Source organism: Anomaloglossus baeobatrachus, chromosome 5 (genome assembly GCF_048569485.1).
Source record: "Anomaloglossus baeobatrachus isolate aAnoBae1 chromosome 5, aAnoBae1.hap1, whole genome shotgun sequence".
Lineage (NCBI taxonomy): Eukaryota > Metazoa > Chordata > Amphibia > Anura > Aromobatidae > Anomaloglossus > Anomaloglossus baeobatrachus.
The window spans coordinates 427989252-428007154 of NC_134357.1; the positions used below are offsets into that span (position 1 = coordinate 427989252).

At 45.9% G+C, this 17903-nt stretch overlaps 1 protein-coding gene across 1 annotated transcript in view; it reads right to left on the reverse strand.

Moving 5' to 3' along the window:
- The window catches only part of ADA (adenosine deaminase), a 123821-nt gene that overhangs the window by 39026 nt on the left and 66892 nt on the right, over positions 1–17903 (reverse strand). Inside the window, exon 6 of the mRNA XM_075347756.1 lies at positions 3687–3811. Coding sequence (XP_075203871.1) covers positions 3687–3811 — 125 coding nt within the window. The remainder of the gene's footprint in view (positions 1–3686; positions 3812–17903) is intronic.

The following is a 17903-nucleotide window of genomic DNA, read 5'->3' on the forward strand; positions in this document are numbered from 1 at the left end:
ATTATGGTCAGTGTTTCATCGTCCGTGCCCTCACTTGTACTGTGCCGCCCCGCACCTACCCCTATGCTAATAAAGATCTCACTTTTGCACTTTGGATTTTGGTCATGTGTTTTCTCCTCGGTTGATATTCTCACAGCAGCCAAGTGCTTGGTGGCATTGTTCTGGAAAAGGGTGGCGCCTCCATCTGTTTCAGATCTGTATGCTCGAGTAACAGATGTCAGAAGTATGGAGAGATTAACGGCCCAGCTTCATAACAGAATGAATGGGTTTATAACAACTTGGTCCTTATGGGACACTTTTGCGAATTCATATCAGATATAGGGTAATGAAGGTCTATATTGTATTAAATGTTTTTGCATTATATATTAACGTGATCTGGATTTTGCTATTGAGACCCCCGGGTTGGGCTCTGACCTCTATCTTCTCTTTTCTTATTTTCCACTTTCTTTGGATCCGTATACGGGATAACAAACTGTCTACATGCTCCCATTGCATTGTATTTGACTGCATACCTGATAATTACTTCTGATACCTGTGTATTTGTCTTACTTTTGGTTGTAAAACATGTTAAAAAATCTTCTCAAAAATAAAAAGTTGAAGAAAAAAAATATACATATGCATGTTTTTCTCACTATCTGACATGAAATCAGAATAAACCTTTCCCGTTTTAGGTCAATTAAGAACCAAAATTATTTATATTTCCCAAATGCCAGAATAATGAGAGAGAATGGTTTAAGGCATTTTTATTACTTTCTGCAAAGTCAAATGTTTTCAGATGCTTAGAGTAATATACATGTATATAGAATAGTAAAAACACTTTCAGCTCACCCGTTTTAAATGCGTCCCAGGACTTGTGGAGTGCCCGCGGTCCACTGGACAGGCAGGTCCGGATTCAGAAGCCAAAGGAAGGAGGGGGGAGGACCCAGCACCGATTCCAGTAATATAAAATCTAAAAAAACTTTACTAGGTCATTTTAAAAAATTATAAAGATACAAAAAGTTCCATGATATACGCCATTCTTTTAGGATTTTATATTGCTGGAATCGGTGCTGGGTCCCTCCTCCTCCTTCCTTTGGCTAAGAGTACTATGCCTCTTAACAATATGGGACTGCCCATATGATGATGTCATGTATTTGAAAGCTTCTGATAATTTAGATGTTGCCAATGAACCTAATTAGAGACACACCTGTGGATGTATTTTAATGCAGACCTGAAATACACTGCTTCTTTGTGTAGCATCATGGGGAAAGTCAAAAGGAATCAGCCAAGATCTCAGGAAGAGAATTGCGGACTTGCACAAGTCTGGTTCATCATTGGGTGCAATTTCCAGATACCTGAAGGTGCCTCGTTCATCTGTACAAACAATTATAGGCAAGTGCAAACAAGATGGGAATCTTCTGCCATCATACCGCTCTGGAAGGAGATGGGTTTGGACTGCCAGAGATGAACGTGCTTTGTGGTCAGACTTGTATCAAGCCAAGAACAAAGCAAAAGACCTTGTGAAAATGCTGGCAGAAGCTGGTAAGATTGTGTCATTATCCACGCGTGAAATGACTACTATATCAACATGGGCTGAAAGGCCACTCTGCCTGGAAGAATCTATTACTCCAAAAGAAACATAAAACAGCCAGATCAAATGCACACAGAAACAAAGACCTTAATGTTTGGAAACCTGTAGTCTGACGAAACTAAAATTGAACTGTTTGGCTGTAATGACCATCGTTATGTTTGGAGGAAAAAGGGAGAATCTTTGAAGCTTAAGAACACCTTCCAAACTGTGAAACATGAGGGTGACAGCATCATGTTGTTGGGTTGTTTTGCTGCAGGAGTGACTGGTGCAATTCACAAAATAGATGGCATTATGAAGAAAGAAGATTATGTGGCAATACTGAAGCAACATCTCAAGACATCAGCCAGGAACTGAAAGCTTGGGTACAAATGGGTCTTCCAAATGGACAATGACTCAAAGTATACTGCCAAACTGGTTACAAGTGGCTTAAGTATAACAAAGTCAATGTTTTGGAGTGGCCATCACAAAGCCCTGATCTCAATCCTATTGAAAATGTATGGGCAAAGCTAAAAGGCCGCTGCGAAGAAGGCTACCTACAAACATGTACACCAGTTCTATCAGGAGGAATTGCCCCAAATTCCTACCAACTATTGTGAGAAGTTTGTGGAAGGATATCCAAATCATTTTTCCCAAGTCATACAGTTTAAGAGCAATAGTACCAATACTAATGAAATGTATGTACATTTTTTACTTTGCAGAAAGTAATAAAAATGCCTTAAAACATTCTCTCCCTCATTATTCTGGCATTTGGCAAATATAAATAATTTTGGTTCCTAATTGTCCTAAAACGGGAAAGTATTATTCTAATTTCATGTTAGATAATGAGAAAAGCATGCCAATGTGTCTTTTTAGTGTATGTAAACTGGTTTCAACTGTATTTGTGGCTAATGTACATATGTCCAATAGGTACGGTAGTAGGAGTTCAATATTTGGCCTAGGGGCTTGTGTGAATATTGAATATTGCATTTTTCATTTTTTTTTACCATTGCGATATGAAAAATTAAAATAACAAGAAATACATGGAACATAAAAATCTGATTTAAACAATAGGTCATTTTCTGATGAAATATTCTTTTTAAAATGTCCTATTGGGCTTTTGAGACTCCATCTCTTACATAGTTGCCACCTGTCCCGGATTTCCCAGTAAACCGGGGCATATAGAGTTTATGTAAATCCAAACCAAAATTGGGTGTTACTGGGAGGGAAAGCAGTTTAGTCTCACCCAGAAATGTTAACAAACATGTTACTAGCCATAGCAGAGTTGGAAAGCAGCCACTGTTTTTGAGAACCTGTAAGACACCATTATGTTACCGCCTGCAGTTTTACTCAATGTTATCAGCTGTCAGACCAATCTATTGATACGACAACCCCATTAACCCCATCTAGTTTGCAAATGTCAAGTCATTGGTACAATAGTGGGGCTGTGAAGAGCCCCTAAACTAGCCATCACTGTATATAATGTGAAACTGTAAGATGTAAAACATTGGCATCAGATGGGTATAGTAAGGACATTTCAAGAAGTGAGGACTGGGGAATCAGCTGCTCATTCATGACCCAAATCTCAAAATATTCAATTTACAAACAAACAGATTAGAAATGTGAAGCTGCCCAAGGTCAGAGGCAGAGAGGAATGAGGTGCGAGGCTGTGAGAGCACAGGGCTCTACTGTTACATCCACTGGCTTCATATACAAACACAACAAGGCCGCAAGAGGGTGAGGAAGGGAAACATCGACAAACTCAGCCATAAAGCTGATGCACCTAAAGCAGACGGCACTGCCAGTAATCATATATGCTATTCACAGCAGTGGTCTGCAACCTGTGCCTCTCCAGATGTTGTGAAAATGCAACTCCCACCGTGCCCTCATAGTCGCCTGCTCGAGTCCACCGATCTAAGGAGAGTTATCTGCATTCATGTATAGCAGTCATTGTGCCTGCTACGCTAGTGTTAGTCTTCATTTTCCTTAGCAGCGGTGGTGCTCATGTTATGGACTTCTCTGGTGGGATATTTTTTGGAATGACTTCTAAAAGTACTTTACCATGTTCATCTTGTGCTCCATTTGCCAATGTTATACAGCAAGAATATTACACATAGTAATGTCATTGTATGCAGGTCACCTCATACGCCTTTCTGTGCCCGGGAGCCGCCTCGAGGTTCAGAGATTCATCACCAGCCAGATCGATTGCTACTACGGTGTCATTCTGATACTTCTTGCAGAGTTCCACCACTTCTAAGGACCAGTCTGTAGGGGATCAAAAAGAAACATTTAATGTACAGGTATATATCACACCTCCACCACTGAGACTGACCGTAATGTGGTGTCACAGGGGCATAACCATACTTCAAAGTGGAGGGGAAGGAGGGGTTAAACCCGCGCAATCCCTCAAAGAATGTAGAAGAGATGTTGATAAGTTAATCTTTTATTCCATCGGTCTACGCCTTTCAAGGTATAGAACCTCTTCTTCAGGACCAGAATATCAACAATGATTGATTGATTGTTGATATTCTGGTCCTGAAGAAGAGGTTCTATACCTTGAAACGCGTAGACCGATGGAATAAAAGATTGATTGACTTATCAACATCTCTCCTATATTCTTTGACGGATTGCGCGGGTTTAACCCCTCCTTCCCCTCCACTTTGAAGTCTGAACCACATGGGGCCGCGGCAGCCGCCATTATCTCATGCTATCTGTGGTGGTTGTGACCTCTCACAACCACAACTGGTGAGTGTATTCTACTACATATTAACCGTGTGCTTATCTGGTAAAACCCTATTAGCGCTTCTTTTTTCTAGCTTTATTATAGGGGCATAACCATAAAAGGTACCGGGGTTACTGTAACATCTTCGTCCTAGAGCTCTTGGGGGTACAAAAAATCCCTTCTGCTCATATGAGAAGATCAATACTATTAGGCTGGAATCACACTTGCGAGTGTAAAATCGGTCCGATTCTCATGCCAGAAAGTAGGACGATTTCTTCTCACATTTCATCAGTGTGCTGTCAGTGTGAAATCATTTTTTTTCCTCAGCAGCTGCTACTCATGTACTGTTATGTACAGGAGCATTTACAGTGTTCTCTGCTACATGATAGAAATGTATTGAGAAAAACGGATGTCACTAGGATGGTCCGTGTGCCGTCCGTGTGACATCCGTTTTTTTTCCACGCACCCATAGACTTGCATTGAAGAGACTCGCGCAAGAAACTCATCAAAACGCAGCATGCTGCGATTTTTTTCCCAGTCCGATTTCGACTGAAAAAAAATTAGCAGATCTGAGCTGCCTCATTGATTAACATTGGTCCGAGTGCAATGCGAGATTTTCTCGCATTGCACTCATGCGAGTTAATCGCAAGTGTGAAGCCAGCCTTAAAAAGTAAACTTCTGAGAGCTTTTTAATATGTTTTAAGTTCTTTAATAACTGAAAAGATAGCTGGTGATCAGAGTCATGAGAACCCAACAATCTTTCAAAAGACCTCACACACAGCAGAGTACGGTATAGTAAAATGCCCATGGCATTCTACTGCATCTGTACTCCGCTCTACGCTCCTATCTCCTGAACTGTGCACTTCTAAAATTTGAGCTATCTGTGTGGGACCAGGAAGCACACCAATCTGCTGAGAATTAAAGGGCCTAAAACATATAAAAACATTTCCCAACAGTTTATGTATTCTTTAAAGACCTGTGGTAATTAAGGGCCCTGTTGGAGATACCACGGGGTATCTTTATCACAGGGTGAGCCATCAACCTATGGTGAGAGTGAATAGAGTTGAGGATAACCCTTACACTTTAGGAATTTGACATGAGCTAAATCACATATGTTTGAAAAGGACATCTACTTCAAAGAACTATGGTACACGGTCACAACTGAAATGTTACCATTAATATAAGTGGGAACTAATTGGAACTTTTGCTAAAAATGATAGTTTATTCCCATCATGCCTCAGGATATAGCACACATTTCTTCTAAGCATGGGCGGTGCTTTCTCCTGTGCTACTGTGATCACTACTGCCCTCTGGTGGGTAAAACACTTGGTATGATTTACCAAGAAGTGTAGTGGGAGGAAACCGTTTTGAGTGCACTCTTGGCATCTAAATACATTACATCATTCTACTACAATATATTACTGCCCCGTATGGACAAAAGGGTGGTATCTTTTCAAACACAGTAATGGAAATGTAGCGCCCCTGAGCCACTCAGGACACTACTAGGTACTGTATCCCCACAAGGATGCAGGGCCTACCCTCTGGGACCTGGAACACCAGTGCCAGTAACACTTGCACACACCAAAATCCTAGTTCCCACACCAGGGGCATTCACTAGTTATAGAAGGGGAGGGCCACCCAGTGGGCAGAGCCTGACCAGGGAACTAGACAGCCTGGTGGGTGTGGATTGGGAGCAGTCTGCAAGAATGTAGTGAAGAAAGCAGACGTGCCTCGAGCTGGGTCTGTGTAACGGTGACCCGGGGGCACAGGAGTAGGCTGCCAGAATAGGAGCAAACTAGTACCTCTGGAACAGAGAGGGTCGCCAGGGACGGTACAAGGGAGCACCACTGGAACCAAGCACGCACGGGGAACAGGGCACTTGGTCAGGTGACAGTTTCACACGGCCTGGCAAATCCTGCATAGTGAGGGTCATCCACAGGCCTCACTGACCTACAGATCCGGGGGCATCAGCAGTAAAGCGAGGATCAGGGTTCGGGCACATACCTCCCCACAGGGTCCACCCTGCCAGCCGAACGGACAGACCGCTGTATCAAAGCTGGGGGACCCCCAAAGTTTCAAGCTTCATGGTCTCAACTACACTGAGTGCAGGGGACAGAGCAACCGAGTCATTAAACTGGCACTGGAAATACAAGGACCTGAACCAACCGTCCAAGGGTTAAAAGTGAGTAAGATTTGTTCATTACAACCCCGGTGTGGTCTCCTTCATTATAAAGTGCAGAAGCTCCCATCCCGTACATCTCCCAGGTTCGGCCCTACCTGCGGAGGGCCTACCACCACAGCTGCCACTACCACCAGCCCTGGGAGTACCCACATCAGCAGCGGCGGTTCCACAATCATAACCGCAACCCGCAGGTAGCATCACATGAACATTAACTCTTATCTCCCCTGTAAATACTCCCTCTATAAAAAGCACTCAGGGCACGGGACTGGGCAACGGCGACCATAGTGACATCGCCAATTGTATCTACTTCCCGGGACCGAGTACCCCATTCCCTGGGCGACACAGAAAGATTTGGATTTTTATCTTATGTCTGCCGCATATTACTCCTTACCGATTCTCTCACATTAGTTGCTATACGCCAGTGTGACCCCAACATATGGTGAAGAACCACGCAGTTTACAACAGCTGCAGGCTTAGGGGTACTTCACACACAGGGAGATCGCTACTGAGATCGCTGCTGAGTCACGGTTTTTGTGACCTCATTAGCGATCTCGCTGTGTGTGACACTGAGCAGCGATCTGGCCCCTGCTGTGAGATCGCTGCTCGTTACACACAGCCCTGGTTCGTTTTTTTATTGTTGCTCTCCCGCTGATAAGCACACATCGCTGTGTGTGACAGCGAGAGAGCAACAATACTGAATGTGCAGGGAGCAGGAGCCGGCGTCTGGCAGCCTACGGTAAGCTGTAACCAAGATAAACATCGGGTAACCAAGGTGGTTACCCGATATTTACCCTCGTTCACAGCCTCCGCAGCTCTCACGCTGCCAGTGCCGGCTCCTGCTCCCTGCACACGCTAAGCTAAGCGGTGTGCGCTGGTAACTAAGGTAAACATCGGGTAACCATACCCGATGTTTACCTTAGTTACCAGTGTTCGCAGCTTCCAGACGCCAGCTCCGTGCAAGCGCAGCGTCGCTTGCACGTCGCTGCTGGCTGGGGGCTGGTCACTGGTGAGATCTGCCTGTTTGACAGCTCACCAGCGACCATGTAGCGACGCAGCAGCGATCCTGACCAGGTCAGATCGCTGGTGGGATCGCTGCTGCGCCGCTAAAGTGTGACGGTACCCTTATGTTGCTGGGACTGTGATGAGTAAACACCAGATGGTGCTGTGTTGTTTGCTAATGTGCTCAGATTAGACTTTACTGTATGACTTATAGGCGATTTATTTGTGTCTGTATTTTCCAGTAATCCTCTGTGTTGTGATGTTCGAAGATAAAAAGTTCATTCTCCCTCAATGTCCGATGCTGAAGATTATGCTGAAAGCTGAAATGTGCAACAGTTTAAAAAAAAAGGAGGATAGCCATTTTTCTAGCAGGTAAGACAGTTGGTGAACCCAATGAACTCTTCCTTGTTTATTTCGTTTCCCCTTCTTCAGAGTTATGCAGCTATATCTGACTATGTCAACACCTTCCTACAAATACAAGAACATAAGCCGTTCACTCATTACCTGCAGTTATAACACAACAAAACAAACAGCAGAGGAACCAGATCGACTAGAGGGATTACTAGAAGGCAATGAATCATCTGAATGAAACCCAGAAAATGAACTGGAACATTTCTCCGGAAGCTGCAGAAGGTTCTTATAGTTTTCCTAATGTCTATGTTGCTGTACATATGATTTATATCCCCATTGTGTGCTGGGCTAGTGAGAATATTGGAAGGCATTCAAGGGTTAGCCATGATTGGCCAAGATGTAATGATCATATGGATTTATTGTATTTATGGAAGAGAATCTACAGATTACACAAGATCCTCTGATGACATAGTTATGGTTGCCGTCTCCTGTCCACAAATATAGAGTTCACAATAATATTCTGATCTACAGGATACCATGACACTTTTAGCCTTCATGGTCACAATTCTATTATCTTACCGACTGGCAGAGGCAATGGACTGAAGTTGTGTTTACACAGGGAGAAACGTTTTGACTTTGAGTATGGATTTTATTTTTTTGCTGGTCTGTGATTTAAGCATTGACCTCCAATAGGACATCTACGCTTATATATCACCCTCTGCCCTGTGTTTCTGTGACGCCCTGGGCAAGCCAGGGGTCACAGGTCATAACACCACCACACCCTACACCCCAGTTAGGAACACCTAGGCTACCAAAATCCTTGTTGCCTTCCTCCAGGGGCTGATGTTCACACCAGGGGGTGGGCCAGGCGGTTGGCTCCGCCCACCGAGGAGTTCACAGCCCTGGAGGCGGGAGAACCAGGGAGATCGAGTTTGGAGGGAGAAGTGGAAAGAACAGTTTAGCTCAGGAGAGCTTGAGTCAAGTGAAGTGGTAGTGGAGCTAACGAGAAAAGCTGAAGTGACAGAAAAGTGACAGTAGTAAAGCCTGAAGTTGGTCCGGGTGTGTGCCCCGGACAGTGACAGCAAGGTCAGCAGACGGCAGTGATAGTCTGCAGGGGGACTGCTCGGAGGTTGCTGGAAGGACCGCGGACGGGTGGTGACCCGGCGGTCTGGAGCAGTATACGAAGAACAGTCAGCACCAGGGCAGGGGCCTTTCGGATCCCGGCAAGGCTAGGAGTCGCCATAATTTGCCAAATCCGTCAGTGAAGGGGACGTCTGTCTCCTAACAACCAAGTCCCGATTGAAGGCAACAGTCCAACCGTAACAGAGAGACACCGCCACCGCCAGGGCACCAGTTTCTCAGGGCCAGCGCCTGCGGGCAAAGTAGGGCTCCTCCGGCCCATATCCAAGCCGGGGAGCGGGTTACCAGTGGGAACCCATCGCAACCATCATCATCTTAGGTGCAGGAAAAAGGGACCGTCACCGTCACCTACTGGGGAAAGCAAGTGCAGCCGTCCGTGGGAACCGTCTTTCCAGCCGTGTGTTTTACCGAGAACTGTGTCATCGTCTCAGGCTGAGTGAGTAGCACAGTGCCGCAAGGCACAGAGCTGCCCCCGCGTCCCTGCACCCCACCGAGCCCTGCATCACCCACCTCATCATAGCAGGTAAGCTGCAGCTCGTCGTTCTCGAGGTGTCACATGTAGCGATGTGTGCTGCCTCGGGAACGACGAACAACCTGCGTCCTCAACAATCAACGATATTTTAAAAAGGAACGACGTGTCAACGATGGACGATAAGGTGAGTATTTTTCATCATTAACGGTCGTTCCTTGCTGTCACACGCAATAACGTCGCTAACGATGCCGGATGTGCGTCACGGAATCCGTGACCCCGGCGATATATCGTTAGATCCGTCGTTGCGTGTAACGGGGCCTTTAATCAGCTAAATTGTTAGTGCACATCCTCATCATCTCCCACATTGACTACTGCAATATCTTTCTCTGTGGCCTCCCTGCTAACACTTTTATACCTATCCAGTCCATCCTTATCTCTGCTGCCCAACTAATACACTTCTCTACTCGCTACCCCTCCAATTCTCCCCTCTGCAAATCCCTTCATTGGCTTCCAAATGCCAAAAAGTATCCAAATCAAACCAGCAACATTTACCTACAAAATCCTCCATAATCTGTCTCCTCCATATATCTCTGAACTAATCTCCCGATATCTTCAAACACGTAATCTGGTCCTCCCAAGTCCTCCTTCTCTCCTTCTCACTACTCGTCTCCAAAACTTCTCTTGATTATCCCCCAACTTCTGGAATTCTGTGCCTCAACATGTCTAATCCACCACATTCAGAACTTTCAGGAAGACCCTGAAAAGCCATCTCTTCAAGAAAGTTCACAGCCTGTAATAACCGCACTCCTGCCACACCACCACGAGAGCTGCCACAACCCCCCAACCTACTGTTTCCTAACCCCTTATCTTGTAGAGTGTAACGTAAGTGCATGGCCCCCCTCCTTGTGTACCAGTCGGTTATGTTCTAAACCTAACCCTCCCAAACCTTTTGTCAAGAATGTGACTAACATCTAAAAAAGTTAAAAGTTAACATGTTTAAAAATTATCGCTAAATGTATAAGGCTTATGTGCACACACACTAAAGGCCGCTTTACACGCTGCGACATCGCTCAAGTGATCTCATTGGGGTCACGGAATTAGTGACGAACATGTGGTCGCTTTAGCGATGCCGTTGCGTGTGACACCTTTGAGCGATTTTGCATCGTTGCAAAAACGTGCAAAAATCGCTCATCGGTGACATGGGGGTCCATTCTCTAATATCGTTGCTGCAGCAGTAACGAAGTTGTTCCTCGTTCCCGCGGCAGCACACATCGCTGTACGAAGGGCAGGTGAGGCGGTTTGATGTCCGCCGGGGCTATGGGTTTATATATGAACCGGGCCTGGAGGCCGAGGTGTTTATAGCCCGGCGGGATGTGAATGCCCACCTGCCTGAGGAGCATCCCGGCCGTAACCTGATGCCGGGTGACATCGTGCAGTATACCCGGCACTGTGGAGAGAGGGGGTGGTTTGCCCTAGATGCAAAACTGAGGGGCAGCCAGGAGAGCCGATTGAGTTCTGCACCCCCTCCCTCAGATGAAGCTGAATATCCGGAGTAGGGCAGCGGAGCACCGTTGTCCAGTCCCCGTTGGGACCACCACTGAGTGTTTGTTTAAAAGTTTGTTGAAAAATGATGATAAGTAAAATGAAACGTGAAGTTCATCTGATTAACCGTGATTGGAAACCGGCCGTTGCCGGCACCGTTGTCCCCGTGGGGACCGTTCAAAAGGTTGCATAAGGGACTCCTTATGGACAAGCCCGTGAACTTGCAGGGCAACCACAGACGTTAGTGGCTTGTAAATAAGTTGTTTTACCGTTACCGTTTCCGCAGTTGCCGCCTCCGGAGAGGCAGGTTGGAGGGAGGGCCCTCAGCAGAGCAGGCTGGGGCCCAGCCACCACAGGAACCGGTGGCTACCCTCTGGAGGGGAAGGACAGATCCCGCTCGGGTGACTTGGTGCAGGACTGGGGTAAAGGGGTGCTGCCTGGGCTTTAGGGGCAGCATCAGGGCCAGGTTGCTTGGGTAGGAGAGAGCGGAGACAGTAACCGTAAACCATTAGCAACGTTTAAGGACTGAACCTCCCGATGTGGGATGATGTCATAAGTTGTATGTGTGTTATTCTCTTTTATATGTTTTTCAGAAAATAAAAACTGGTGTTGGACTGGCAGCCCGCGGACGGTCTGCATTTTGCTAAGGGGGAATGTGACGCCCTGGGCAAGCCAGGGGTCACAGGTCATAACACCACCACACCCTACACCCCAGTTAGGAACACCTAGGCTACCAAAATCCTTGTTGCCTTCCTCCAGGGGCTGATGTTCACACCAGGGGGTGGGCCAGGCGGTTGGCTCCGCCCACCGAGGAGTTCACAGCCCTGGAGGCGGGAGAACCAGGGAGATGGAGTTTGGAGGGAGAAGTGGAAAGAACAGTTTAGCTCAGGAGAGCTTGAGTCAAGTGAAGTGGTAGTGGAGCTAACGAGAAAAGCTGAAGTGACAGAAAAGTGACAGTAGTAAAGCCTGAAGTTGGTCCGGGTGTGTGCCCCGGACAGTGACAGCAAGGTCAGCAGACGGCGGTGATAGTATGCAGGGGGACTGCTCGGAGGTTGCTGGAAGGACCGCGGACGGGTGGTGACCCGGCGGTCTGGAGCAGTATACGAAGAACAGTCAGCACCAGGGCAGGGGCCTTTCGGATCCCGGCAAGGCTAGGAGTCGCCATAATTTGCCAAATCCGTCAGTGAAGGGGACGTCTGTCTCCTAACAACCAAGTCCTGATTGAAGGCAACAGTGCAACCGTAACAGAGAGACACCGCCACCGCCAGGGCACCAGTTTCTCAGGGCCAGCGCCTGCGGGCAAAGTAGGGCTCCTCCGGCCCATATCCAAGCCGGGGAGCGGGTTACCGGTGGGAACCCATCGCAACCATCATCATCTTAGGTGCAGGAAAAAGGGACCGTCACCTACTGGGGAAAGCAAGTGCAGCCGTCCGTGGGAACCGTCTTTCCAGCCGTGTGTTTTACCGAGAACTGTGTCATCGTCTCAGGCTGAGTGAGTACCACAGTGCCGCAAGGCACAGAGCTGCCCCCGCGTCCCTGCACCCCACCGAGCCCTGCATCACCCACCTCATCATTGGGCCCCGGGACAACCAACCCCCTACCCACGGAGGGGAGGATTAACATCTGGCTGCTCCATACCACCACTCCCGGGATCCCCATACAGAGCAGCGGTGGTGTCAACACATCACCACAACCGTGGGTGGCGTCACGGACAATAAACAATCCCAAATCCCAATCCCCTTTCACTCACGGGCGAGGAGCGCCGCTCGAGTCCCCGAGATCCGGCCCATCGCTCGAGCCACCGAGCAGCAGAGGCCGCAGCAGCAGCGGCAGCCGGACCCGAGCAGTAGGGATGTTATGGATGGGATTAAATACATATTGAATCCATATTGAATATAATCAAGAAAATGCTGGACTAACAAAATAGCCCTTGATTTAGCTTCTTCTATCTAAACACACCCATGTCTGGTAAATCCAGACATGGGACTTTCCACTTTATCATAAGACATTACTTTTATTTTAATACATGCTGAGTTAGCTTAATATAAGATTATGAAATGCATACATATATATTACTCGATGTAAGCTGTTTTTGCAAGTTAACCAATAGGATTACGGTAGGCACCCCTGGCCCTCAGCCAGGGGTCTTTGTATATTATACCCTTTACTTCCCCAAATAAAGCAGAATTCTACATCCATCATGACTGGTTGTCTTTGGTTTGTGTAGATATAGATATCGCATGCGATAAAGGTCTTTAATCTTAGATTTGGAATACAGGTGTCAAAGGGATAGATGCGTATCATATGAATGGCATCAACCTAAATTAAGGCTTTATCATTTGGCGCCCAACGTGGGGCTAGGGCGGACAATACGTCCCGGAACCGAGGAAAGCTGTGATACCACCTTCACTTCTACCTCGACCACAGAGGCCTGCTGGAGAGTGCATGCAACTCCAAGGAGGTGAGAAAATTGTGTTATCTTATCTTAGCCTTCTGTGTTAAAAAAAATTTTCGGGGGCAGAGTGAGGTGTCGGCTTCCAGAGTCCAGACACTTGATGACCAACCTGTCAAAGCCCTAGCTCCTGAACTCGGTCATAATTAAGGCTTTATCAGGGAGAGCGTGGCGTTCCCTCCTCCGCCCGCGACATTTCCATACAAGAAGAAGTGCATTTCTAGGCATTATTGAGACAAACTCTCCTACCAACATTGCCTTTAGGGGTCATTTGCAACCTCATGGAAGAGGCACCATTCATCAACCCACAACAAGCCTATGTGTCCATAATTTAGATTGCTAGGTTCTCCATGTAGTCATCACATGGCTACCTTAAAACAAAACCTTTTTTTTCCACTCAGGGTTTGTGGTTGGGTGAAGCAATTTATTGTCAAACTACTGTATTTTCTCTTTTTAAATCATAATGACTACCAAAACCATCCAAGTGACCCTCATCAAACGTTCACATACCGTGGTGATTTTGCCCTGATAACATGCACAGAAGTTGACACAAATAGGTTTGAATGGCTAATAAAGGCAACATCCTCACCTGTGACCTGTTTGCTTGTAATCAGTGTGTGCATGAAAGCTGAGTGAGTGTCTGTGATCCAGACAGACTCTTGCATTTTTCATCCAGCCATTGACATTTCTGGATTGTGAGTTATGGGGAAAGCAAAAGAATTGTCAACGGATCTACGGGTAAAGATAGTTAAACTCTATACAACAGAAAAAAGATACAAAAAGATATCCAAGGAATTGATAATGCAGTGTTCAAACTGTGATTAATAAATGAAACATCAGGGGCTCTGTAACAACCAAACCACGATCAGGTAGACCAACAAAAGTTTCGGCCACAACTGCCAGGTAAACTGTTTGGGATGCAAAGAAAAACCCACCAATAACATCAGCTGAAAAACAGGACTCACTGAAAACTAGCGGTGTGGCTGTTTCAAGATGCACAATAAGGAGGCCCTTTAAGAAAAATGGGATGTATGGTCAATTCGCCAGAAGAAAGCCATTACTGCAGAAATGCCACAAAGTATCTCACCTACAATATGCCAACAGCACAGAGACAAGCCTCCAACTTCTGGAGCAAGGTAATTTGGAGTGATGAGACCAAAATCAAACTTTTTGGTCACAACGATAAAATGTTACATTTGGAAAGGTGTCAACAAAGCCTATGATGAAAGGAACACCATTCCTACTATAAAGCAAGGAGGTGGATCGCTGATGATGTGGGGATGTGTGAGCTACAAAAGGACAGGAAACTTAGTCAAAGTTGAAGGAAAGATGAATGCAGCAAATACTGGAGGCAAATTTGGACTCATCAGCCCAGAAGCTGCGCATGAGACATACTTGGACGTTCCAACATGACAACGATCCAAAACACAAGGTGAAGTCGACCTGTCATTGGCTACAGAAGAGCAAAGTGAAGGTTATGGAGTGGCCATCTCAGACTCCTGACCTCAATATCATTGAGCCACTCTGGGGAGAACTCAAGCACACAGTTCATGCAAGAAAGCACAGGAATTTACAGGAACTGGAGGCTTTTTACCAAGAAGAATGGGCATCTTTACCATCTGAGAAAATAAAGAGCACGATCCACAACTAACACAAAAGACTTAAAGCTGTCATTGATGTTAGAGTGGGCAATATATGGTATTAAGAACTGGGGTATGTGAATTTTTGATCAGGGTCATTTGGATATTTTTGGTAGTCATTATGATTTAAACAGAGAAAACACAGTAGTTTGACAATAAATGGCTTCACCCAACCACTAACCATGAGTGGAAAAAAGAATTTTGTGTTATCATTCATATTCTCTGAAAAAAGGCCAAGAAAGGAAAAAATCTGCCGGGGTATGTAAACTTTTGAGCACAACTGTATATGTATAGATAGTATATAGCAAGGCATTCGGAAACGTATCCACAAGGTGATAACATTATTAGATTACTGGGTGCCCATGATCACTATAACAGGTGTCTCAGGCCCCTCACTGTTTGACTCCAGTGCCCTACTCAAAGTCTATGGGACTGAAGGACTGTCAGTCCAATAGATAGTGATTGGAATGATAAGGTATATACTTGACTGCAGCTCTATTAAACTTTTCATTAAGGTTGTGCTGCAATTCACAACATGGCGCTCAATGCCCCATTTCTAGTGATTGATGGAGTCCCAGCAGGGGATACTATAGATTATATGGGACGAGAATAATCTCCTGATTCATTGAATACCGATGTAAACCTCATAAATTTGTAGTCTTGGAGGCTACGGACCTCAGTACAAGTGACAAACTGTCCAGTCCGATCACTTCTGATTGATTGTCTTGTAGGTTCCATAATCGGAATACACTTATTTTATACACACCTGAGCCAATACTGGGGCCCAATCCAGTTTTCTCACTTTTTGCTGCTGTTATTTGGGACAGCAGCATTTAAGACATTTAATCTCTGATTTTATTAATAAATACAGTTTAGAATTATGTGCTGGCTTTCTTGTTTCAGCAGCATTTAAGAGTTTGCAAATGTGGTGTTAATGGCATTGTCTTGGAAGTATGAGGCTTAATAAAGGTTGCTGTGTCTGCTATATTTGTACACCATGTCTGGGCTTGACGAGAGAACGGTAATTGTATAGTACTCTATAATATTAAAGTACTGCAGTGCTTCGTACAAGCATTGCAGGTTCATGTACCCTTTGGAGAATAATTAAAATTGAGAAAATAATGAAAAGAAAAATTATATAGATCTATACCGGTCTGCTGCCTTTGACACAGTCGACCACTTCCTCTTACTACAAATTTTCTCCTACCTTGGCATTAAAGACCTTGCTCTCTGCTGGATCTCCTCACACCTTTCTAACTGCACTTTTAGCATCTCCCACTCTCATGCTACCTCCTCTTCGCAACCTTTCTCTCATGGTGTCCCTGAAGGCTCTGTACTGGGACCCCTACTTTTCTCCATCTTTACCTTTGGTTTGAAGTAACTAAAACTCCAATTGCTTACAGTATCACCTATACGCTGATGACACTCGGATCTACTTTTATGGCCCAAACGCAAACCTGCATATCAGCCATATCCTCATTTTTCTCATTTCCTAAAGCTCAAAGAGGACAAAATTGAACTCATCTTCTTTCCTCCATCTCACCTAACTCCTCTAACCGATCTGTCTATCACAATAATTTGCATCATGCTTTCCCTTGTACCGGAAGTCCACTGCCTTGAAGTAACCCTTGACTCTGCCCTGTCCTTCAATTCGCACATCCAAGCTCTTGCCACTTCCTGCTGTCTCCAAATCAAAAATATTTCCAGAATCCATCCTTTCTTTAACCCTAAAGGGGGTGTTACACGCAGCGATATCGCTAGCAATATCGCTGGTGAAAGCACCCACCCCCGTCATTTGTGCGTCACGGGCAAATCGCTGCCCATGGCACACAAAATCGTTTGGAGCCATCACACGTACTTGCCTGCCTAGCGACGTCGCTGTTGCCGGCGAACCGCCTCCTTTCTAAGGGGGCGGTTCGTGCGGCGTCACAGCGACATCACTAAGCAACCGCCCAATAGAAACAGAGGGGTGGAGATGAGCGGCCATAATATCCCGCCCACCTCCTTCCTTCTTCATTGGCGGAGGATGCAGGTAAACTGCAGCTCGTCGTTCCGAGGTGTCACATGTAGCGATGTGTGCTGCTTCGGGAACGACGAACAACCTGCGTCCTCAACAATCAACGATATTTTAACGACGTGTCAACGATGGACGATAAGGTGAGTATTTTCCATCGTTAACGGTCATTCCTTGCTGTCACACGCAACAACGTCACTAACGATGCCGGATGTGCGTCACGGAATCCGTGACCCCGGCGATATATTGTTAGATCTGTTGTTGCGTGTAACGGGGCCTTTAATCTGCTAAATTGTTAGTGCACATCCTCATCATCTCCCACATTGACTACTGCAATATCCTTCTCTGTGGCCTCCCTGCTAACCCTTTCATACCTATCCAGTCCATCCTTATCTCTGCTGCCCAACTAATACACCTCTCTCCTCGCTACTCCTCCACTTCTCTCCTCTGCAAATCCCTTCATTGGCTTCCAAATGCCAAAAGTATCCAAATCAAACCAGCAACATTCACCTAAAAAATCCTCCATAATCTGTCTCCTCCATATATCTCTGAACTAATATCCCAATATCTTCCAACACGTAATCTCTGATCCTCCCAAGTCCTCCTTCTCTCCTCACTAATCCTCTCCAAAACTTCTCTTGATTATCCCCCAACTTCTGGAATCTGTGCCTCAACATGTCCAATCCACCACATTCAGAACTTTCAGGAAGACCCTGAAAACCCATCTCTTCAAGAAAGTTCACAGCCTGTAATAACCGCACTCCTGCCACACCACCACGAGAGCTGCCACAACCCCACAACCTACTGTCTCCTACCCCCTTATCTTGTAGAGTGTAATGTAAG